General features: G+C 41.8%; 1 protein-coding gene across 1 annotated transcript in view; it reads right to left on the bottom strand.

Annotated features, from left to right (window-relative positions):
- COL19A1 (collagen type XIX alpha 1 chain) overlaps positions 1-23,830 on the bottom strand; it is a 320,803-nt gene that overhangs the window by 162,383 nt on the left and 134,590 nt on the right. The window contains exons 14-15 of the mRNA XM_084624334.1: positions 10,129-10,182; positions 8,851-8,886 (exon numbers count right to left, since the gene is read on the bottom strand). Of these exons, the coding sequence (XP_084480460.1) occupies positions 8,851-8,886; positions 10,129-10,182 (90 nt within the window). The remainder of the gene's footprint in view (positions 1-8,850; positions 8,887-10,128; positions 10,183-23,830) is intronic.

Below are 23,830 nucleotides of genomic sequence, written 5' to 3'. Positions count from 1 at the left end.
GAAGTACGACTATGAGCCCTAACTTTGGATTTCCTGTGTCAAATCATTACCATAATCAAGGACTCAATGTAAAGGATATTCCATGAGCAGATGTATGAATCACTGACTTCAGGAAAACATAACAACTTGAACTGAAGATCTTTTAAAAAAATGCTTAAAAATGTAGTGATCAGAGCCATTAGAGCTTATTGTGTAATAATGTATGATTCAAATGCATATACTTAAATACTGCAAGAAATCCTAGAAACCCTCCCTGAACAAAACTCCTTTTGACTACTTACTTCAACAGAAGTTCAATGCACAGACGCTTTTAAATTTATCTTTATGTCTCCTTCTCAACTTTGCTTATATTATATTTCTAATTCAGTTTCTTTTTTCTAAACATTTCAAGCATGGTGAAATTACATTAAAAACAACAAAATATATGAAATATTGTGGAACTTTATACATGCATATTATCTTTGCAACACTCAAACTAACATATTGCTTTAGGGCCTGACCCAAACCCCTAGACTTCAGTGGGCTACAATCAGACCTTTACTTAACCATATGACACATGCATTCCCTCTTGAATTCTTTGCTTCTTCTCTATGCCTAAAGTTTTGTTGTTGGTGGTGGTTTTTGAAGGGCAGTGAAGAGATTTTATGAAAGGTTTTCAGACTTGTATTATTAACTGGACAGATTCTCCAGACCATTATGATCTCTCAGAGCAATGCATAGTTTGACTCATGTCAATATACATTATAACTGACTAAACATTTTGGGGAACTTTAGAAGAAGTATTTCTCGTTAAAATATTTTGGTATGTGTTTCATCTATCTGTTAAGACTGTTATAGCTTATTGAGTAATTATGTATTTTGGCACACGTACTAATTCTGATCATGCATTATTTACAAGCCATGCTGTATTGCAGGGGTGGCCAACCTGTGGCTCTTGAGCCACGTGGTTCTTCAGAAGTTAATATGCGGCTCCTTGTATAGGTACCAACTCCAAGGCTGAAGTTACAGGCGCCAACTTTCCTTTGTGTCTGGGGGTGCTCACTGCTCAACCCCTGGTTCTGCCATAGGTCCTGCCCCCACTCCACCCCTTCTCACCCAGTCCCCTGAGCCTGAAGTGCCCTTGCTCCTTGCCCTCACCCCCCGAGCCTCCTGCATGCCAAGAAACAGCTGATCGGGAGGTGTGGGGAGGGAGGGGGAGGCGCTGATCGTGGGCAGGAGGTGCTGTGAGCAGGGGGCAATGTACATTGGTAAATTCTGGCTCCTTCTCAGGCTCAGGCTGGCCACCACTGCTGTACTGGCTCTTATGGTTACCTCTGTCATGTATGCATAGTTAAACACTTGTTGAAAAAAACGTGGATTTTCCCTCCAGTATCCCCTGCACCCTAATTCTGCTCAGTGTTGGGGGTGTAGGTGGAGAGTCAGGGAGCTACTTACAGCTCCCTGTTTCTATCATGGCATATCCCTGGCATGAAATAGAGCAACACTGGGTTTGCTCTAGCTCATGCTAGGCCTGGGGCAGCACAGAATATGGGAGCCTAGGCCCTGCTTTAACTTATACCACTGGTGCATGGTCTCCAAGAAACCTCATGCAGTGGAGGATGAGCATAGTAAAGCAGAGCTCTGCCACACCAGTGTCACCCTGCTTCCTGAGCACTTCCTCTACACTGGGGTGGAGAGTGACTAACATAGGAAATGATCTGCTAGCTTTGCACCTGCAAGGGGTTCTCTGCTTGAAAGTTAAAGCCAGAATCCAGGCCCTTTGGATCATATGAATAGCACAAAAAAGGCTAGTGCCAAATCTGGTCCAGAATCTCTGTTTTTGTAGTTTGCCTCACAAAATTTCAAATTAAAAGTGAAATTTATTTTAGTTATTCCCCCAAATCACCCAAGAACAAATTTATTTTATATTTCCATATCACCAAAATAACCAAACAAAACATTTTCTTAGTAGGAAAAATCAGAAATGGCTCCAAATAATGCCAAGCTTCAGCCCAAAATATTATTTTGTGATGAGTTTTAACCCCTTGAATTTAACAAGGTTTATAACTGAAACACTGACACCGCAGTCTTTGCTACAGCAATCTGAATAGTATTGCTATCAGGCCTAATTCAGTGTTATTTGAACCTCGGGTATTATCTGACCTACTATTTATTTATGGCAGAATGAGCCATCTTTCGTCTGAGGTTATGTATTATAAAGTCATGGCTACATAAAAATCACAAAATGAAGCATAAGATTTAGAGACTGGATTGGATTTTCCCCTAATCACTGTCCCTGACCTCATTTGCCTTTTTGTAGACACCCATGACACTTTGCAGCGGTAGAGTGACAGTTTTCTTGCTGCGCTATCTATTCAAGCAGTGTTGTAATCTGTCTTCAAGTTGCTGTGGTGATCTTGCCTCATCTCTCAGTTAACAATTACTGTATGTGGAAATTCTTCAGATGGTACTAGCACTTCTCTGAGGGCATCATCAGTTTCTGCAGAATTAAAGTTGTTTTACTATGCCTGAATCATCTGGACTGGAACACTTTATAGCACCTTCCATCAAACAACAAATCTCAAAGCTTTAGATGTCTGTTTTATAAATATGAATGATTTAAGCTACAGTAAGGTTAAGCCCACGCAGTTCAAAACTAGCTTCTGATTTTGGATGTCCAACTTGATACATCTTGGACCTGATTTTCAGAGAAGCTGAGCACTCACAACTCCACCTGAAGTAAATGGGAACTGGGGGTGGTCAGCACATCTAAAATTTAGGTTCGAGATTTCTCTAATTGCTTGATTAGATTTGTGGTCTCTTTTTAGCAAGAGAGGGGCACACAAGGACTATACCTGAGCCATGGAGCACATGAAATACAGATCTCCTTGACACTCCTTCCTGTGTCTTAAGCTCAAAATCATCTTCTCTACTTCTGATCTAATGGTCCCTTCAGGCCTTAAAATCTAGGAATCTGTATGAAGTGTAAACTACTCCCACTCATCTATGAGAACATTAACTCTGAAGCCTAAGGATCTCCAAGTTAGAATATCAAATTTGTCAACTATTTCACTGTTAATCATTTTCAGAAAAAACATTCATCCTCTCTGTGACTGTGATCAGAGTTTGGATGTGTAAACAGTGCATTAGTATAGAAGTACCACTTTTTCCCTCCTAACTGAAGCCTATATATAAAATCTTTTTTTATGCTGGACAAAGTGCATAGGATTCACAGGTCCTCACTTCTTTGTTCTCGCCTTCCCTGCTTCTTCCCTCAAAAACTGTATTTCAGTATGGATGCATAGGTCCCAATTTCTGATATTCTTTCCCACATATCCTGCCTTAAAAATGCCAGAACAATACGAAAAAAGTTCAGCGGTGCAATCAGATTGGATTATATCTATATCCAGTTACTAACTCCATTTTGTATGATGTGTTGAACAGATGTCTAAACTTGCTTGACAGCGGCTTACCATATTGCACTCCAGACTAAAAGTCTGTCACCAAGAGTCATCAAGATTGCAATCTGGGGCTATTGACTGAGAGACTTTTAGCTACTGACCCACCCCCATGGACAATGGGGGCTGGCAAGTGGAGCATGAAAATGGAGAAGGAGCTGGAGAATCCTAGTGGAGCAGATGACAAGGAGTCAGACTCTATTTAAGAGCAAGGGGCAGCCCATCACCACATGTAAGAAGGGCATGCAGGAGAGAGTGAGCAGAAGGGAATCTGCCCAGCCTGAAATGTTGATAAACCTCACACACAGAAAGGATGAGCTTACACTAGGGGAGGGTGCCTCTCAGGACTAGTCTGGACCCTAAAGACTAGTGACTAGACTCTGTGACGATCCAATTAGCTTAGAAACACATGGGACACAGTGAATGAGTCAACTTTCAACTGATCATACAGAGGAGTAAGAGGCCAGGTTGTACGGTGTAACAGGCATCTACTATAATGTAAAGTGTAACTGAATATTAATGAAGAAAGGCAAATTTCAAAGATTTCAGTCATTCAGTTCAGAAAAAAATGCAAAATTCCACCACCAACATGTAATGTTCAGCCTGCTCCCAACAAATTATCACTTATGCTAATGAAATCACCAACTTCAGTCCAGTCTCCATTCTTTCCTTCAAAGACAAGACTAATCAATAGACAGTAGCAAACAAACAAGCAAATCACTGATATTTTAGACCCCAATCAGACTTTGGATCATTTTATGACACTGAGACACTACAGGTTGAAAATATGGGAGATTGTCTTATGGGGATGGACACAGGTGACACATCCATGTTTACTCTACTTGATCCATCATCTGCATGACAGCATCCAACATCAGGTGCTGTCCACTTCCAAAATCTTGTTGTGGAAGGACTTCCATTAGGATGCCTCTTCTGCTTTTTCTACAGGGAATTAGTAGGGGGTAACGTTGGAAAACTTTGACCCTTTCCTTCAGCTTATGCTATTTAATGCAAGATTTAGAAATTAGGTTACTACCTCCCATGTTTTTATTACAAATATGGGGCCTGATTTTGCTTGTATATTCAAGATCTGCAGGACAATAATTAGCCCAGATGTCTCCAGCTAGGTGTTCAGTTTGTCATCAGTACACGGGAGGTGGTGGTGGTTGAATCTCCATGACTGCAAGAGACCTGGAGGTTTCCTACTCCAAAATTGGATCTGATAGACTGTACCTACCTACTATGAAAATTCCAGGTACAGCAGAGATATAGTAGATTTTAGCATATAGATTCCTGCTGCATCTCAGAAGGCCTTGCTGAGCTGAATGAAATCCTCTCTGCTGTCGAGATGCTGAGAATGAAGTCACCCACAATAATCAATGTCAGTATGGATGATGGCTCTTCTGGGTTAGCTCAGGACCTCATGAAAACCATGGCGCTTTCTCAGATGGCTGGCTGACTCAATGCAAACAGCTGGTCACACTCTGGATCTCACGTTTGGACTGAGAATTAAGGTGGAAAATATGGAGCGTACACCTTTACCTTTGTTTTCATCATGCTATCTACATTATCCTGATCAGTAGAATGTGTGTGTGTGAGTGAGAGTGTAGAGAGAGAAAAAAAAAACATGATTATTTTTGGTTGTCTTCACTCAGACAACATCAATACCCTTGCTGTGAGGAGTTTTCATTTTACTTTGGGAGTAATGTTATTTGATTCAGACAGAACTTTCAGTTCCATAGAACAAAAGCCTTTTCTGGAAAGTTTTGGGCAGCATCAGTCAATGAGGTTCTGTAGATGCTCAGGGAGCTTCAAGCTATCACAATGCAATTTGGATCCATTTTCTTTCTGGCTGATAAAATCTAACAGGAAGACATTTGACCTATTAGTGGAAAGGACTGCCAACATTTCCTTTCTGGGGCATAAGGTGCCCGCTTCTCTTAAAGAAGCAAGTGTTATATACTCGCTCAAGAAATCATCTGTTGACACTGATTTTGCTAATTATCATCCTGCCTCAAATCTTCTTTTTGGAAGCAGGTTACAAGGAAGGTAGTAGCACAGGAACAGTAGCAATACCAGGAGTCCTGATACTTCCTTGACCCTGACAGAAGTACAGAGACTGCTGTGAGCTTTTTAGATTACAATCTCATTCTGGGAATGAATGAAAAATCAAATATCCACATTGTTTTTGGTATCATTCGCTATGTGGTTTTAGTAACACAGTTGCAGAAACAAAAAGGGATAAATGTTGTTGCTCAAGAGGCTCTTTTCTCTTTGACAGGACTCAGAAGGTCTGTCAGGTGATTCCACATCTACACTAACAGTGCTCAGGCAATGAACTGCAGGATTTTATTTTTTCTCCCTTCCTGTTCAATGTGTATTTCAGCACACTGGGTAAAACAGCGAGCCTCTATAGGCAGCAGTGCCTCCAATGTGCAAACACTACTCAGCCATCGGACAGCAGTAGCCAAAAATGGTTTTTATCTTGTACACTTGAAAGAATTTGGCAATCTTTTTGCCTTGCAATGCTAACATTGCTCTGACATCAAAAATTACTAGAATGTCTTCTGCATAAAACCACTCAAACTTTCAAACTTTAGGTGATGCAGAATTATACTACTATTAGTAGTAGTAGGTTTGCCATGATCACAAGTGCTATGTGCTTCACAGAAGATAGTTAAATTGCGTTTCTTGCAGTGTTTCACAGACTGCAATGCCTTTCCATTAATTTCATATGCAATTTAACCTGGTGATTTTAATCTTCAAATTCCTGGTTCCTTTAAGGAACTTTCCCCACATGATGTTGCATTAGCCGAAGCATTTGAGTGACAGTGCCCCTGGTTTAAATTGGGAGGTGGGTGCTGGAGGCACAGGATTTTCAAGGAAGCACTATTAACTGTGGAATTTGCTCCCCCCCTTTGGGTGCCCTGCTAGATGCGACAGAGTGAGGGGAAAGGCTAAGAGGGCAATATGACAGACTTAAATTTTGGACATTTGGACCAACAGTATAGAGTATGGATTTTCATTAATATATTTTATATTTGAACAACAAACAACAATACACAGCTCTACATGTCTTTCTCCTCTAGCACAGAGGATGCTGTCTTCCAGCTTTCATGGAGTCAGAAAGAAATTAGAACCTAAATAAAAAAATTACTCACTCAAATTAAATTCAGGTAAGATGGAGATGATGCGAGGAGGAAGAGAAAAGCATTATGATGAGCTGTAAAAGCATTTTGATGAACTGTAAAAAACTCACCCTGTATCGAAGTCATGCGGCCACCAGTGGTTAAGAAAATGCACAATCTCAGGGTTCTGTTGTACTCATTGCAACACAGTATAGCACCAGTTATATGCCTTCCTTCATTTTCAACTGGCAATAAGACTTCCCCCCCTATTCTTAAAACAGGACTTAGCCATGTGACTTCACCCTTTTGTCATGCCCAGAATAGACTAATGGAATGTGCTGTACCTAGGATTGAAGGCATAGGCCAAGTAGAAATCCACTCAATAATTATACATTCATGAAACCCAAATATCAAGTAATGTCCCATCTTCAGAAATGACTGGATGTTTATATAGCTAATAAGAACATTCACAGTGATGTTGGATAGAATTAGAAAGTGATGATTCAGAGCATCAGGCAACCACTCGCTGACAGAGTTTAGGAAGAAACTTCTCCTGTAGAGAGACAATTGTTCCACGATTTTCCACTACAGGGTTTCTCACAGTTGCCTCTGAAACATATGGTATTAGCCACTGTTGCAGAAAGGATACTGAACAAGATGGACCTCTGAACTAAACCGATATGGGTATTCCTAAGTTCCTAAGCATGATAGGCCAAAAAGCTACCTATCAGAGTATCCAGTTATACTAGTAAAGAATAAAAAAAACAGACTTTTTGTACGGCTATAAGCACTTGAGCTTCAGGCCAAAAGCCAAACTAACTAGCAACGGTTTGGGAACAGATTTTCAGTATGGGCAGATTATTCTATGAAATTTATCTACCACTGAAGTAGCTGATACTGGCTATTGCTGGAGAAAGGATGTTGAAGTAAATGGATGGTTTCAGAGTAACAGCCGTGTTAGTCTGTATTCGCAAAAAGAAAAGGAGTACTTGTGGCACCTTAGAGACTAACCAATTTGCATCCGATGAAGTCAGCTGTAGCTCACGAAAGCTTATGCTCAAATAAATTGGTTAGTCTCTATGGTGCCACAAGTACTCCTTTTCTTTTTGCGAAGTAAATGGACTGATCCACTTTATCCAGGCAATTCTTATGTTGCTGTGCTCCAGGCTGTACATTGTCACCCTGTTCAATTTTGGATCAATTTCCAGGGGCTGGTTCTAATATTTAAATTGTTGAGTGGGTTAGGCACTAGCTATTGCAGAGTCCCTCCTCTCCTCTTGCCATAGCAGTTATGACAGACTGACCATAAATACCTCTACCTCAACCCACTCCCTCCTCGACAGCTTTCGGGGGGAAAGGGAAAATAAAGGTTTTGCAGCCTCCTTGGAAGATTCACAAATATAGAATATTTGGCAGACCAAGTGAAGGAGCAAGTTCAAAAACAGGGGACCCCTAACATAAAACATCCTGCCAGCAACTGTCTCTCGTTTTATGTAGAGTGAGATCCAAACTGAATGTCTTTCCTCATCACAGCTGTGCCCCTTAACTCAGACTTTGAGTGTGATTTTCAGAAAGATGAGCCCCAAGAGCTTCATGCATTTTATGTACATGTAACTGCATACCAACTCTGGTGGAATTATCACTATTATACATGTAAATCCTCCATTTGCACAAGCAAATTTCACAAACAATTGTTAAAGTTGTGTGCACAAAGGCTACTCTTCAACTTTCTCAAAATCAGGCCTTGTATGTCAAGTTTCAATATTTTGAAAACAGAAATACAGTATTATATCACAGAAACAACAGTATAATAGCCTCAACTGAATGCTTAATAAATGAGCTAGCTGACAGAATACTCACATTATCTTTAGACAGCAAATTTCATTTGCATTCTAAGCTTTTACTGAAAATCAGCAGTTTAGTTCTTTCACTGGTAACATACATGCTACAAGCCAGCAGGTTAAAAAAGGACATTCTCATTGAAGTTGTGTGGGAAATGTCTTCAGGATGTTTTGACTATTGCTATTTTCTTTTTGATGTTTATACATTTCCATTTACCTATTCAGTGTCAACTAAGAAGTGAGTGTCCCATCTTATAGGGAATTACCTACCGATAAATATGACATTTAGAAAATGCACAGACATCTGGAAATAAGGACATGGCTTTTTTGTTTAACAGGAAAGAGGTTTAGAAACAAAGAAACAAAAAAAGCCACACTTCTTGAGTGGTTTCCTTCCTCCCACTGTTTTTTATTGTTTGTTCCTTTGTTTTCTGGAGTACGTACCCTTAAAGCAGCTTGTCCTGGAGGCCCTTCATCTCCCTAGGAAAATCAGGGGGAGAGGGTAGTCAGCAGTTCGTTCAGTTACACATTTTTTACTTTTACACATAGTTAGAGGATATCAGAAAGAAACGTAAGTACGGTTGATACCATATTGATCAACAACATGGTCTCACTTCACAAAAGCATATGTAAAATATAAAATAGCTTTACCAGACCTGAAGAAGAGCTCTGTATAGCTTGAAAGCTTGTCTCTCTCTCCAACAGAAGTTGGTCCAATAAAAGATATTACCTCACCCACCTTGTCTATGTGAAATGTTATTTCTGTAGTGCCACATATGTGCATGATAGTTTACAGCTATACAAAATGACAAGCCCCTGACCAAAGAGGTACTGTTTCAGAAACTAATCCTGCAGATACTTTGCACAAGATTAATTTAATGCACACCAGGTAGCCCATTGAACTCAATGAGATTGGTCATATGTGTAAAGTCACTCATGCGAGTAGTGTTTGTAGAGTTAGATCCTCATACCCTGAGGTTCATGCCCTAAGCTAGAAAAAGGACAGCAAGGGATGACATAAAAAATGGGTTTAGGGGGCTTGGGGAAGATTGAGGAATACATTAAATACTACATAAAAATATATATCTCACGATCCTTAATGTACAGATCTTGTTGGTTTCTTTATTAATATAATTTGTATTTTATATTTAGAATTATAAAATACATTGATATATCATATTTAACATTTGAGAGATCAAGAGAAGACAAGAGGATGGCTGCTCTTGAGTGGAAGTTAGCAATAGAAGACAGTCACAAGTCATGGTTATGTTTATGAAGATGAAAAGTATAGTGTATAAGAACTAATATTCTTGGTAACAAAATATATATAGAAATTAATATTTCTGGATACAGAACTGGCATTGGATAGTGTAAATAAATAAATAAATTAGGGCTGAGGCCACACAACGTGGATAAAATCAAAGATTAAGTAACTGCTCATTCAGTGAGCACCTTTCATCCTGCACACTGATGCAGGGGTCTTGTGGAAAAAACAGTATGTGATCATGTAACTAAAGACTATATCATAATACACACAAGGAGGCCCAACTGAATTTTCACAGGCAACCTTAATTCTATTATTTCCTAATTTTTGAGCGCTCATCTTTGCAACCGTAATGCTCTTTTAACAGTTTTCTGTGTGCAATATGTCTCCCTCTGTGTGTATTTATATATATAGTATAATGGCTAAATATTAATGAATTTACACACACACACAAATACCTTTTCTCCCTTAGGACCAGCCAGACCAGGATCACCAGGATCACCTTTTAAGCCCTGTACAAATACAAAAAAAATGCATATAATGTATATACATTTTAGTTGACAGAAGGTCTTGGGCAAAATTCTCTGTTTGTGTGAATTAGCATCTGCTAATCAAATCAGTTTTAAATCACTAATATTATTACTTTTGAAATAGAGTAAATATTTATTTTGATTTGTTCAAAAACCAAGAGACACCTACCAGAAGTTTTAGGTGCCCTCAACAGATATTTAAGTATACAGGGCCAGATTATCTGGACAGCTGTGCTTCATTTGCTCAAGTGGTGCAAAGGGAATGGGAACGTCCCCTAGACTCCGCCTGGGAATCTCTCTGCTGTGGCCTAGCAGGCATAAAGCCAGCAGAGCCAGCTCATACACCAATCACTCCACAGTATCTGGTAGAACAGGCATGTGTGGATGAGAAGCAGGAGGAGTGGTAGTGATAAGGAGTGCAATCCCCAGCTGACATATTGTTCCAAGATCACCATACTCAGAAAGTGTAGTTCAGACCAAGCCTCTAACCTTCATCTGGAGCCAGGAATAGAATCAGAGAGAAATAGTCAGTTTTTTAACAGTCCCCGTCTATGTTGCAACCAGTGAAAGCGAGAGAAGCAGAGAATATGTGCTGCCATTCTTAGACATTACAAATCCAGCAATTTTGCCTACTTAAATCACCACAAATATCCAACCAAGAGAAGATAAAGTACCCTCAGCACTACCACTCTACAACCCTTATTGTTCTCCCTACTCCCCAAAAGCCTGGGGAAATAGATGTGCTTTGCAATGTGCCCCTAAACTCAAGCAGTTCAAGCTATTTTGGAACAAGGCAGGAACTGAATTCTGAAGCTGGGGCCCCATCACAGAGAACAACCTATCAGAAGCTCCCTTTCCTTTAAACCAAGTCGTCTCCAGCTCAGCACCTCCACTGATCTCAGCTTCAGAAGTATGCCATGGGGAGAGAGTAGGCAGGTCCTAAGTCATTTAGGGCTTTATAGGCCAAAACCAGATCCTTAAACTCCACCTGGAAACCAACTAGCAGATGACACAGTCCATGATGCACTGATGTAATACGGTCACATTTAACAAGCAGGCCATCACCCTCAGCACCTAAGTGTGTTGGGTGAGATGGTGACATAAAAACTGGATGTCATCTAGACATGAATCAAGATTTACTGCCCTGAATTCTTCCCCACCCTATTCCATGCCTTACAAACTCCATTCCTCAGTTTGCAATAATTGAAAAGAGAGAGACAACTGACACTAAAATGATAAGCAACATCTGTGCCTTGGTGGGTACAGAAACATTAAATCAGCCAGTGTTCTAAATACTGCATATTTGTGCAACTTCACTTCCTGCTAAAATTACATTAATTCACCATCTGGAAGGAACATAATTTAGAACTATACGAGCATTTAAGTACCCACTTCGGATTAAATTTGTGGTTGTTGTAAATACCCCTGATTTAGCTTTGATTTGTCCTTTATTAAGCTTGCCAAATATGTAAGAGTTAAATCAGAAGTAGTTTTGCTCGTTGATCTTAAATTTTTTTTTAAAAGGCAAACAGATCCAAAAAGCAAGCCAAAAACCATCTTTCCTTTTTTATTCTCATGTTTACAGCCGGCACATACATCTATCTCTACCTTCTGCACTAGTTATCACCTAGAAGAGTATAAATTGCAATATTTTACATATAAAAATAGAAGACATTTGTTGGATATGTCAGGTATCTGGAGAGTTTGTGTTATTTTCTGTTTTGTGGATCTGGTTCAGAACTTACAGCATTAGAGAATCAGTGGTGCAACAACAGGTTTCACTAGAGGAATTAGTTCTTGGCTGTGAATTTATAGAACAGACAAAAAAAGAGAGAGAAAAAGACACAGAGAATTCTTCAGCTACCAGAATGAAAAATATATTGAATATGTCAGTATTAGGTAGGAAGGGCAACAGTGGAGGAATAAAAAACAGCCAAATCAAACCGTGCACTGTCAAGCTATGAGCTTCTTTTTTCTAACTGGTATGTTTACGGCTGTTAGTGCTGAGCCTTGGAGGTACCTAGCAGAGGTATACTGCCTGGCTGCGACTGCAGGGACACAGTGAAGACAGAGGTCAATCTTTAATTGAAAGGAATAGGGGAAATTGGACAACACTTGCATTTGCAGTTAGTGCATTCAAATGAGCAAATTTGAAAACAGCAGGGCTTTTAAATCATGCATTTATTTCAATATACCTGAACAGGCTACGAGTAACTAGACATGTCTGTCCTTTACAGTTATGCAACAATAAAAGGACAAAAAAGCAAGTAGGAAAAATCCTTAAGATGCTTTCCTATCATAAATACTTTTTATTTTATTTTTCCACTGTATAGTTTTAATTAAATTTGATTTAATTTTAATTATGTTAATATGTTACAGACATAGTTGCTGTCAGGAAACAAACAGCTGGCATATAGCAGCCTTGTTCCTCTCTGTAGCCCCCGCTTTTAAACTGACCAGACTTCTAGCTGCTGCTGGCTGTTTCTGAAATAAGAGCAGAGTAATTGCCATGCTGGATCAGACCTGTGGTCCATGAATTCTAACTTGTTCTAACTCTAATTTCTCTGCGGAGCACAACAATACACTTTGGTGAATTAAGGAATTCATGACACCTTCACACCCTACATACAGCCTTCAACTAGATGTCTTTCCTTTCTCAGAGAAATTCAGCTTGCTCTTTCTGCAGATCAAAAATGACTCAGAGCTTTTGCTAGAGGTGCCAAAATGCAAGTTATAATCCTACTTTATTTTAAGTCTTTACCCACCAGTTGTGAAAAGGTTCAACATAACCAAGTTGTGCTAAGAATCTGAACTCTCCATTGGGTTTCCTTACATAAATGCATTTATTTTATAATGTTGCACTACCAGAAGAGTTAATGATCCAAATACCAACTATGGGCAAATCACTGGAATTTAAAGGAGTAAGTTATGGTATCAATTGACACCATTCTCTAACTATCTTTTAAATTATTATTTTCCACACCCCCACTGTCAGTTTTCCTGATCTAATAAACAAAAAAATGGGGAGAAGGGAGCAGCCACCATGAACAGAAAATTTATTACTGATCATTTCCTTTCTGCTATCTGTGTCTCCCTCAATTCTCGACATCTGGGCTGTTCTTCTCTCTCTGCCTCTTCATGGAGGAGGACCAGCCTTGTGCCTCCACATGCTCTGGCCACACCCCCTCTGATCCTGCTGCCAGATGAATTATTTGCAAGCTGTAAAGTTTGTAGAACATCATTCACAAAAAATTTCAGAGACAATGAAATAAGTATGCACATTAGACCAAGGAAAAATGGTCCTGTGTTAATGATTCCACAAAATATTTGATCCTCCCAAGCAATCTAGGGTGTGTAGAATTGTAGGAGAAGCTGTTAGCAGAAAGGAAATTATCAGTAAGAAATTTTCCATTCTGTAGCCCCGCATCTCTCACAATTTGGACATCTGGGAAATAGTGAACAGTGATCAGATGTAGGGAGGGTTATGGAAACAGAAGTACCCTCTTTTTATGAGCTCACTTAAAGATCTATATTATTTCTAGGCTACAACCTGCAATACCTTCCTGTCAAAGATGATAGTGCTTGTAGTGCTTAGTAAAGGTATCAGCTGTAGACCAAGTGGCTGCTTTACAAATTTCTGAAGTGGATGCACTGGCTCATTCCACCCATGAAGCTGCTATCTTGTGGAGTGTGCTTTGATCTCTTCCGGGACATGAATCTCTGATGATTTGTAGATTTCACATACTGCTGGTCTGGTTAGTTGGACTGCTCCAAGAAATCTGCTTTGGATTGTATGCCAGGGAGCTGAGGATCCTGCAAATTGCACATTAATAAGAGCAGACACCTGGCATGCAATGTTATTGGACTGAAGAACTCTGTCTATAATTTCCTGGAGAAAATCCAGAATGGTTGAAACTCCAGGATCTCTGGGATTTATATTGTGCTCTTGGCACCAGTTACAGAATCTGGACCAAGTGGAGAAGTATGATTTTAGTGTTCATACTCTCCTATATGAAAGCAATGTCTGGATTCTGGAGGACAAATAGACCTTCAAGTTTCAGAGTGGTAGCCGTGTTAGTCTGTATGAGCAAAAAGAACGAGGAGTATTTGTGGTACCTTAGAGACTAACAAATTTATTTGAACATATGCTTTCGTGGGCTAAAACCCACTTCATCGGATGCATGCAGTGGAAAATACAGTAGGAAGATATATATACACGGAGAACATGAAAAAATGGGTGTTGCCATACACACTATAATGAGAGTGATCAATTAAGGTGAGCTATTATCAGCAGGAGAAAAAAACCTTTTATAGTGATAATCAGGATGGCCCATTTCCAACAGTTGACAAGAAGGTGTGAGTAACAGTGGCGGGGGGTGGGGGAAATAAGCATGGGGAAATAGTTTTACTTTGTGTAATGACCCATCCACTCCCAGTCTTTATTCAAGCCTAAGTTAATGGTGTCCAGTTTGCAAATTAATTCCAATTCAGCAGTGTCTCATTGGAGTCTGTTTTTGAAGTTTTTTTATTGTAATATTGCTACTTTTAGGTCTGTAATAGAGTGATCAGAAAGATTGAAGTGTTCTCCGACTGGTTTTTGATTGTTATAATTCTTGATGCCTGATTTGTGTCCATTTATTCTTTTATGTAGAGACTGTCCAGTTTGGCCAATGTACATGGTAGAGGGGCATTCCTGGCACATGATGGCATATATCACATTGGTAGATGTGCAGGTGAACGAGCCTCTGATAACGTGGCTGATGTGATTGGGCAACGGGCTTTGTTGCAGAGACCTTCAAGTGCTTCCCTATAAGTAGCCAGGCTCTTAGTTGAAGCCATTCTGGGTCCAGATGAAGAAAAAAAACTTGCAAGAGGATGTCTGGTCCTCCACGGAAACTGAAGCAAGGGCTACAGTTTCTGCTCTATCAGGTCAGGGACCAAGGTCTCCTTGGCCAATGAGTTATAAGAATTATTGTTGCCTTTTCTTATCTTATTTTCTTACCATCTTCCCTGGTAATGGAATGGGTAGAAACGCATAGAGTAGGTCCTGCAGCCAACTGTGCAATGAGATGTGTGTCCCCACGGCTCTGAGGTACGCTGCCTTGTGAAGCATTTTGGCCTCTTTTTGTTTGCATGACTGGTGAACAAGTCAGTTGAAGGGAGGAAGAATGTCCAAATGATGAGATCGAAAACCTCTTGATTCAGGCATCACTCAGAATGGTTAATCCTGTGCCTGCTGCCTTTTATGAGGATTGCTCTGAAAAAAAAGGAGGAACTCTTCCACCAATCTACTTGTTCCCACTGCTTCTGCATGTAGTGTCAGACTCCTTGTTTCCTCTCAGTTGTTTAAATATGTGACCATAGTCAAATTGTGTGACTGAACCACGGTGTGGTTTCCTCTTAGGGTGGAAGGAGCTAACTTTACCAAATGCTCTCAGCTATAGGAAGTTTACACTGTGATCCTTTTCCTCTAGGCTCCAGAGATGCTGGGTTATTTGGGTCACCAAGTGAGCTCTTCCGACTGCTGTCATTTGTGAGGACTAAAAAATTCGAATTGCAGATGGGCATGCCTGTGGGGACACTGTTGTGGATTGATCACCATTGTAGATAACTGAACACTTGTGTCGGAACCCATACTTGATTTTTCATGTGTTCTGGGGTGTGGTCTGCAGCCATGGAGTGATCCCAATGCACAACACCAGGAGTCCTAGCAGTGTGAGCCATAATGCTATGGTAGGTCTCTGGCAACTCAGAGCAAGAAGATACATTATTGGATTTTCTGAAACCTTTCTAATGAAAAGTAGACACTTGCTATTCAGGATTTTTGTGCCCTGGTGGGTTCTTTTGGTGGATGGAACCCGGAAACTTTTCTTGGAATTGATGAAGCCATGCACCTGGACAAGACTCAATGTCTGAGATGTGGTCCTGTGTGCTGCTGAACACAATGGAGCTCTAATCAGAATGTCATCCAGAAAAGGATGGAAAGGTGGGTTTCCTACAACTATTTCCTCAGACTATTATCCCTATCAACCTCTTTGTAAAAACCCTGAGGGCCAAGGACAGGCTAAACGTAAGTGTTTGGGATTGATAATGTTTCCTGCCATCAGTGAGTCTCAGAAGTCTATTGTGGCACAATCTGAGGATATACAGAGATATGCACGGGCTAGATCTACTGAAATCAAGAAGTCTCCTACAACAGAGATGACACTGTAGAAGCCAGGATCTCCATCCACAACTTCGTTTTCTTCATCCACTGGTTGAGTCCACATGCTTTTCTCTGCAATGAAGGAGATGGAGTAGAACCTGTTGAAACTGTCTTCTGAGGAAACACCTCCATATCCAGAAGATGAGATATTTTATTCTGGATCAGATTGTGTTTTATGTGGTTGTTGAAACTGGGTGACAAGATGAAGAATGGATAAGGTGGAGCCCTCAGCTCAAGGGAGTATCCCTGTCTCACTGACCCACATGTCTATGGTTGATGAAGATCATTCCTGTGATCTGTGTCACAAAGTAGATGGGGGGCGGAGGGGAGCTGAGGTCTCTCTAGGCCAGGGATCGGCAACCTTTGGCACGCAGCCCACCAGGGAAATCTGCTGGCGGGCCGGGACAGTTTATTTACCTGCAGTGCCTGCAGATTCGGCCAATCGCAGCTCCCACTGGCTGCGGTTCGCTGTGCCAGGCCAATGGGGGCTGTGGGAAGTGGTGGCCAACACATCTCTCGGCCTGCGACATGGGTAGCTGCTAGGGATACTCATCGGAAGCTTCAGCACCCTTTTTGAGAGTGGCCTTCATCTTTCCATCCATGGGGCCCTTAAGCTAGAACTCCCCTTCTGAGAGAATAACCATATCTCTGGCGAGGGATGCCACAGAGGCATCCACCTTCAGTGTCTCTGCAATAGAGCCTTTTGATTCTTGAATATTATACAGCCTGAGGTTGCTCTTGTTAATGTGCTTGCCTTTGTCAGGCTTGTTCCATTTATCTCTAATCACTTCCTCAAAGGACAAATGAAGGGGTAATTGCAGTCTCTGGGGAGGATTGAGGGAAGAAATTTACTCTGAAGCTCACTCTCAGAAACCTGCTCAGGATGTACTTGAATCATGTAAACAACCCTTGTTCCACATAGTTTGAAATTTCTCAGGGGGAAAAAAACCTTTGAGGCATTTCCCCTACATCTTGTTTGGATTCAGAGCCAGATAAGCTCACATTCCTCAGTGGAGGAAGGGTAGGAAGAAGAGGAGTCAGAGGACTCGTATATCCTAGATTTGTGCTTTTCCTTCACTTTTTAAAAACCTTTTTTGTGTGGATTGGGATGGTAGAAGGTCTGCTTCAGCTTTGGTGATGCCTTTTGCAGCTTGTCTTCTTTAGGGCCTGGAGCCCTCTTGAGAGGTCTGTCTCAGAATCCTCCCTACTGAGTCCCATTCCCCCTGGGAGTGGAGAGAGGGGAACTCGTTGTTGGAGCCCTCCTGGTTGGCTTGGGAGGGAGCAGGGCTGATTAAAAGCCCTGCTTCTTTCCCCAGGATACTCAGGGCACAGACTGAATGGGCGTGGAGGTTGTGGCCATGCAAGCCTCCTTTCTTTGTTCTATAGGGGTCCCCTGGGACTTACCACCTGAGTTGAGTGGTCAGGACTCTCCTTAGTTTTAGAGCCTTTCTCTGCTCTGCATAGGGGTTCCTGGTCTATTTCCCCCCACCCCAACTGGAGTCCTGGCTGCCTTGATAGGTTGGGAACCCCACCTTCCTGTTCAACTCCTAGCCCCAGGACATAATGGAGTTAGGGATGAAAGGCTGGGCACAGGCTGGGCATAACTCATCCTCTGCTGCGCCTGGGATGGCAGCCTCACAAACAGAGCACTGCTTTGATTTAACAGTGTGCTGTCTTCGTTGCTCTGCCAAGCCTGAAAGAGGCAGAGGAGTTGGCAGGGAGATGCCACAGAGGAGGGTCAGAGAGGGTTAATCCCCTACCCATCAAAAGAGTTAAGTGCCCCAGGGAGGAAGAGAAATGTCAGAAATGGAGAACACTGCTCCCCCCTTGCCCAAAAACTGGGCAGAAACAGCTCAAAGTGCAAAGAAAGGGTGGGAGGAACAGAAACTGTTTGCATCTGCTCCCACAGAGGCAGAGAATCTGGTAGCGAACGGGAGAACAGGGAGGCATGGCCTGAGCATGGGGAGCCAAAATGCTGATCTGCCTCTGAAGCTGCTGAGAGACGAAAGCAGCCCACATGTCCAGAACTGTGGGAAACACTGGTCTGTGGAAAACACATTTTCTTTTATCCCTTCAAAGAGGGCCTTTATTTCCTGTATACTTCAAACTGCCTGTCACTTCATGTACACACACACACATACATTAAACAAAACCTATCACTTATTGGAGGTAAAAGGCAGCAGCCAGATTTGTAATTTTGTTTTAAATTTAAGAAAAGCAAAAAAACCACCTGAAGAGCTACCTAGGGACAGCCTGCCATGGAAAATCATGCCATATTTAGGGATGCTTTGGTACCAAATCAGGAAAGACTAACTTGATTTAGTTTTTTGAGAAACACTGCTGTAGCTCCTCTTAGTGAAAAGTTTTGGTAACAGTTTTGAGAACAATTTACTTAGCAAGGTTGGTTATTATCTGGAACTGGAAAATAAACAGTTCCACAAGTCCTTGGGACCAACCATAGAGAACAGGCTGAGTAGAGAAAAGCCACAGGACAAAGGAGAGACCATGACAGAAAAGAGACTTGAACAAAGTTTTCTCCTGAGCCAATTGAGCTTCACTACAGCTCTTTAACATCCTAATGATCTGCCAGCCAGCACACTTCTCTACAAGTAAGGAAGGGTAAAATAAATAAATAATTGTACAGCTTGCTAAATAGCTATCTACCTATGTGACAAATTGTATCAGGCAGCTTATCCAGCATTCCAGTTTATGGAAACAAGATCTGATTTGCCAAAGGGAGAAGATTACCTGGAGCTGGGTGCTGTTTGAAAGTATGCTGGGGGCTATCCTACAATGATATTAGCATTTGGTTATGTTCAAAGAGAAGCCTTGCTGTTGGGCCTTTATACAGAACCAGGACAATGCCCTGCAGTTTCAGCAGTGTATTTCTGTAAAGTGGTGTTTTAGCAAGATCTCCTGTTGCTCAGAACCTACCATATGGATTTCTATTGTTTGAGAGTCTTACCCTACATTAACCATGAACCTGGCCATGAAAGTCTGAAGAACAGTACAGTGCCCAGAACTGTAATTCTGTAAGAATGTACCTGTAAGAATCAGCAGGTCACATTCTGAAGCCTCAGGAACATTAGGAAAATAAACTTTTTGTTCCCAAATGCTTTGCACTCTGAATTCTTATTATATAAAATCTACCTGGCTCTTTCACTCCTTTGAACACTTTGTGAACTATACTACATATTAAAAATGTTCTCAGATGCCGAGTGGCAACCAATGCGTACATGCCTCATAAGAATTAGAAAGACATCACTAACTGACATCACATTATGTTGCCAGTGCACAAATGATGCCACAAATAAGTTCTATGGGCCCCAACCAAAGGACCCAGTCACCTCATACACAATTCACGTCCCACTTACTGAAACCTGGAATACAGTATGATAAGCACTATACTGCACAAACATCTAATTGAAAAATACTACAAGACTGGCATAACTTTTTAAGGATGGCAGATCTCTCATCTAAAGGAATGCTACTGGGGAAGAAAAAAAAGCATATTATTTATTATTAACTACTCTTATTGATGCATGTAGAAAATATTCTTACATCTCTTTCACACATGTTCCTTGACATGAATTCAGCGTCTCCATTTGAATAAATGGACTCGATCTTACTTTGTGCTAAAATCTCCTATGCTGGTGCAGATCCCCTTAATGTACTGAAAACAGGGCAAACAGTCCACCTTACTGCTGCCTACAGTACAGATCAAAATGACCACAAGGCAGATCAACTCCACAGACAACCAATCCACAACTTACTATGTAGCACACTCAGAAAATCTAAATTGAAATATCAGTTGTGGAGTCACACAGGTTGATACCATCAGGAGGTAACAGATTGGGGCAAACAGTATCATGCTTTGACATAAACTACTGACTACCTTCCTGTGTGCCTCTCATGTAGTTCTAATAAAATCTTTGATCTTTCTCTTGCTCTTCTCCACTAAACATAGACTTCAAACACTGCACTCTATTTGGACTTTATGGAGTTCAAAGCAAGGGCTAGAACCCCATTCTGCTTTGCTCCTAGTAAAATGTAGTAACGTAACTGATTTTTACCTTAAAAAACAATCTGAATTTCTCATCTATGTTCTCCTATAAGTTCCTTAGACTCTAAGGCTGAGAGCATCACAATAGACCCGTAAAATGCTGCTGTGAAATAAGTTTGGGTTTTTTTGTAGCTATCTTTGTAAGAGACACCAGTAAGGCAGTTACACCCAAAAACAAAATACCTTGACACTGGAACTGTCTAAAAATTCGTATGTTTCTGTACATCTGTCATCCTTCTCCAGGAACGGGGAACCACGGACAATGGGAGTTTCGGGGGAGGTACCTGGAAGAGCGGCCAGGGCAACACACAGACCACTGTGCCCCCCCCCCCTCCCCCAGGCCATGGCCGCTTCCCAGAGCAGCGCACGGGCAGGGCAGGCTCTAGGTAAATGCTGGATGGGTGGGGGTACTGCGGGGAGCTGGCGGGCTGCAGAAAATAACCCCGCGTGTTTGAGACTCCTGGTCTAGGTGATCTCCTAAACTGCTTAGTCCTATCCAAGTAGAAGGCTAAGGCCCTTCTAAGATCCATGGTATGGAAGTAGGATTCCTGCTGAGAACTGTGAGGTTTCAGAAAACATATTGGTAGATATATCGATTAGTTAAGATTAAAATCTGAAGTAACCTTGGGTAGAAACCTGGGATGCAAACATATCATGAAAGAACTTGGTAAAGAGGTATCCTGCACTTAGGACGGAAGAACCCAATGCACAGCTACAGACTAGGGATCGAATGGCTAGGCAGCAGTTCTGCGGAAAAGGACCTAGGGGTGACAGCGGACGAGAAGCTGGATATGAGTCAGCAGTGTGCCCTTGTTGCCAAGAAGGCCAATGGCATTTTGGGATGTATAAGTAGGGGCATAACGAGCAGATCGAGGGACGTGATCGTCCCCCTCTATTCGACATTGGTGAGGCCTCATCTGGAGTATTGTGTCCAGTTTTGGGCCCCACACTACAAGAAGGATGTGGATAAATTGGAGAGAGTCCAGCGAAGGGCAACAAAAATGATTAGGAGACTGGAACACATGACTTATGAGGAGAGGCTGAGGGAACTGGGATTGTTTAGTCTGCAGAAGAGAAGAATGAGGGGGGATTTGATAGCTGCTTTCAACTACCTGAGAGGTGGTTCCAGAGAGGATGGTTCTAGACTAGTCTCAGTGGTAGAAGAGGACAGGACAAGGAGTAATGGTCTCAAGTTGCAGTGGGGGAGGTTTAGGTTGGATATTAGGAAAAACTTTTTCACTAGGAGGGTGGTGAAACACTGGAATGCGTTACCTAGGGAGGTGGTAGAATCTCCTTCCTTAGAAGTTTTTAAGGTCAGGCTTGACAAAGCCCTGGCTGGGATGATTTAATTGGGAATTGGTCCTGCTTTGAGCAGGGGGTTGGACTAGATGACCTCCTGAGGTCCCTTCCAACCCTGATATTCTATGATTCTATGATATAAGCCATCAAAGCCCCAGTCTCCCTACCTTATGGACCAACGTGATGGCAAGTAGGAAGGCCGTCTTCACAGATAATGAAGAAAGGAGCAGGTAGTCATTGATTCAAATGAAGGTCTCACAAGGTAGTTAAGAACTAGTTTGAGGTCCCAAGAAGGGGTGGTGTGTCTAATATAGGAAAAGAGATTACTCAGACCCTTGATAAACCTTGGTGATACTGGGTGAGCAAAAATGGAAAATCCCTTCACCGGGGATGAAAGACTGATATAACAGCCAAATGTACCTTAACCAAGTTGATGGATAACCCAGTTGTCTTCAGATCCAGCAAGTAAGTCAGGATAAGGGACAGAGAAAGGTAACAATGACCACACCAGTGGGTGAATCTCTTCTATTTCTGCAGGCAAGTAGTGCAGGTGGATGTCTTTCTATTGTGCAGTAACATCTGCAGTACATCTGTAGAGCAGGAAACCTCTATTCTCTAGGGCCATCCTGGAGCCAGGCCCTGAGAGACATAACCACCAAACTGGGGTGAAGTGCATGATCTGCGTCCTGAGACAGGAGATGGAGAATGGTTGATAGCTTTGTGGTTAGACTGGTCGCTGGACACAGAACTGAAGCAGGTAAGCTTGTCTTGGCCAGGGAGGTATTATGAGACTAACTCTGGCCTTTGTCGTACCTGACCTTATTCATCACTCTTAGAATTAGAAGTGTTGGGGAAAAGGCATAGACAGATTCCTCTTCCTTGGTAGAAGGAAGGCACACCCCAGGTAGTGATAACCCAAATGCTCCCTTTAATAGAAGAGAGGACACTTCCTGTTTGTGTAGGTAGCAAAAAGACCTACCCCATCTCTGGAATATGTCCTGGAGGACCTGAGAATCCAGCTCCCATACACAGTCATAGGAGAAGTGTCTGCTGCGGGCATCAGCAATGGTGTTTTGGATGTCTAGAAAGTAGGCTATGAAATCTGGATCTGGTTGGCTATGAATCAGTTCCAGAGCTTTATAACTTCAGCACACAAGGAGGGTGATGTTGCTCTGTCCTGCTTGTTGATGTAAAACATGCAGGACATGTTGTCTGTCATGATCCTGATCACTCTGCTCCTGATGAAGGGCAGGAAATGGAGACAAGTATTCATGACCTCTCTGAGTTCCTACAGGTTGATGTGGAGACCTATTTCATGGGTCAATCATCTGTGAGGACACCAAAGTGGGCTCCCCACCCCAATATGGATGCATCGGTTGTTAGTCACTGATGGGGTTGGGTAGCAGAAAGGTATGCCTGCACAGACAGGCAATTTACCTTTCCATTAGTTCAGGGAGTTCCTGACATGCAAGGCATCTGTCCCCTGCCTGAACAAGGTGTCTCTGATCAGGGAATAAGCAGTTCTCAACCAACCTTGGAAACAAACAGTGGAGGTGTAACCTTGCATGACTGGTCACAAAGGTGACGCTGTGAGATGGCCAGAGAGCTGAAAACAGTTTCCTATTGATATCTGAGGGCTTCCCTGAATTGTCCTTACCAGTTCTGACAGAGCCATAAATCTGTCTAAAGGGAGGTACGCTCTGGCTGCCTGCGAGTCCAAGTAGACTTCTGTGAGCTGAATTCCATGCACTGGTACTAATGTGGACTTCTTTACGTTTAGTTGTAGGCCCAACTCTCAGAACAGAGCAAGGGCCTTTCAATGGATAACTCCACTGCCTAGAAAGAGCAGCCTTTGAGAAGCCAGTTGTTGAAACACAGGAAGATGAGAATCACTTTCTATTGAAGGTAAGATATCATGACTGCTCAAACCTTCAAGAACACATTTGGGGCCGAAGATAGGCCAAAGAGAAGCACTTGGTACTGGAAGTAATTTTGGCCCACAGTAAATCCTAGAAAAGGAGTATTTGTGGCACCTTAGAGACTAACAAATTTATCTGAGCATA

Source organism: Lepidochelys olivacea, assembly GCF_965140295.1.
Source record: "Lepidochelys olivacea isolate rLepOli2 genome assembly, chromosome: 3".
Classification (NCBI taxonomy): domain Eukaryota; kingdom Metazoa; phylum Chordata; order Testudines; family Cheloniidae; genus Lepidochelys; species Lepidochelys olivacea.
The sequence above is the reverse complement of the archived record's forward strand: the minus strand, read 5'-3'. Positions and strand labels throughout refer to the sequence as shown.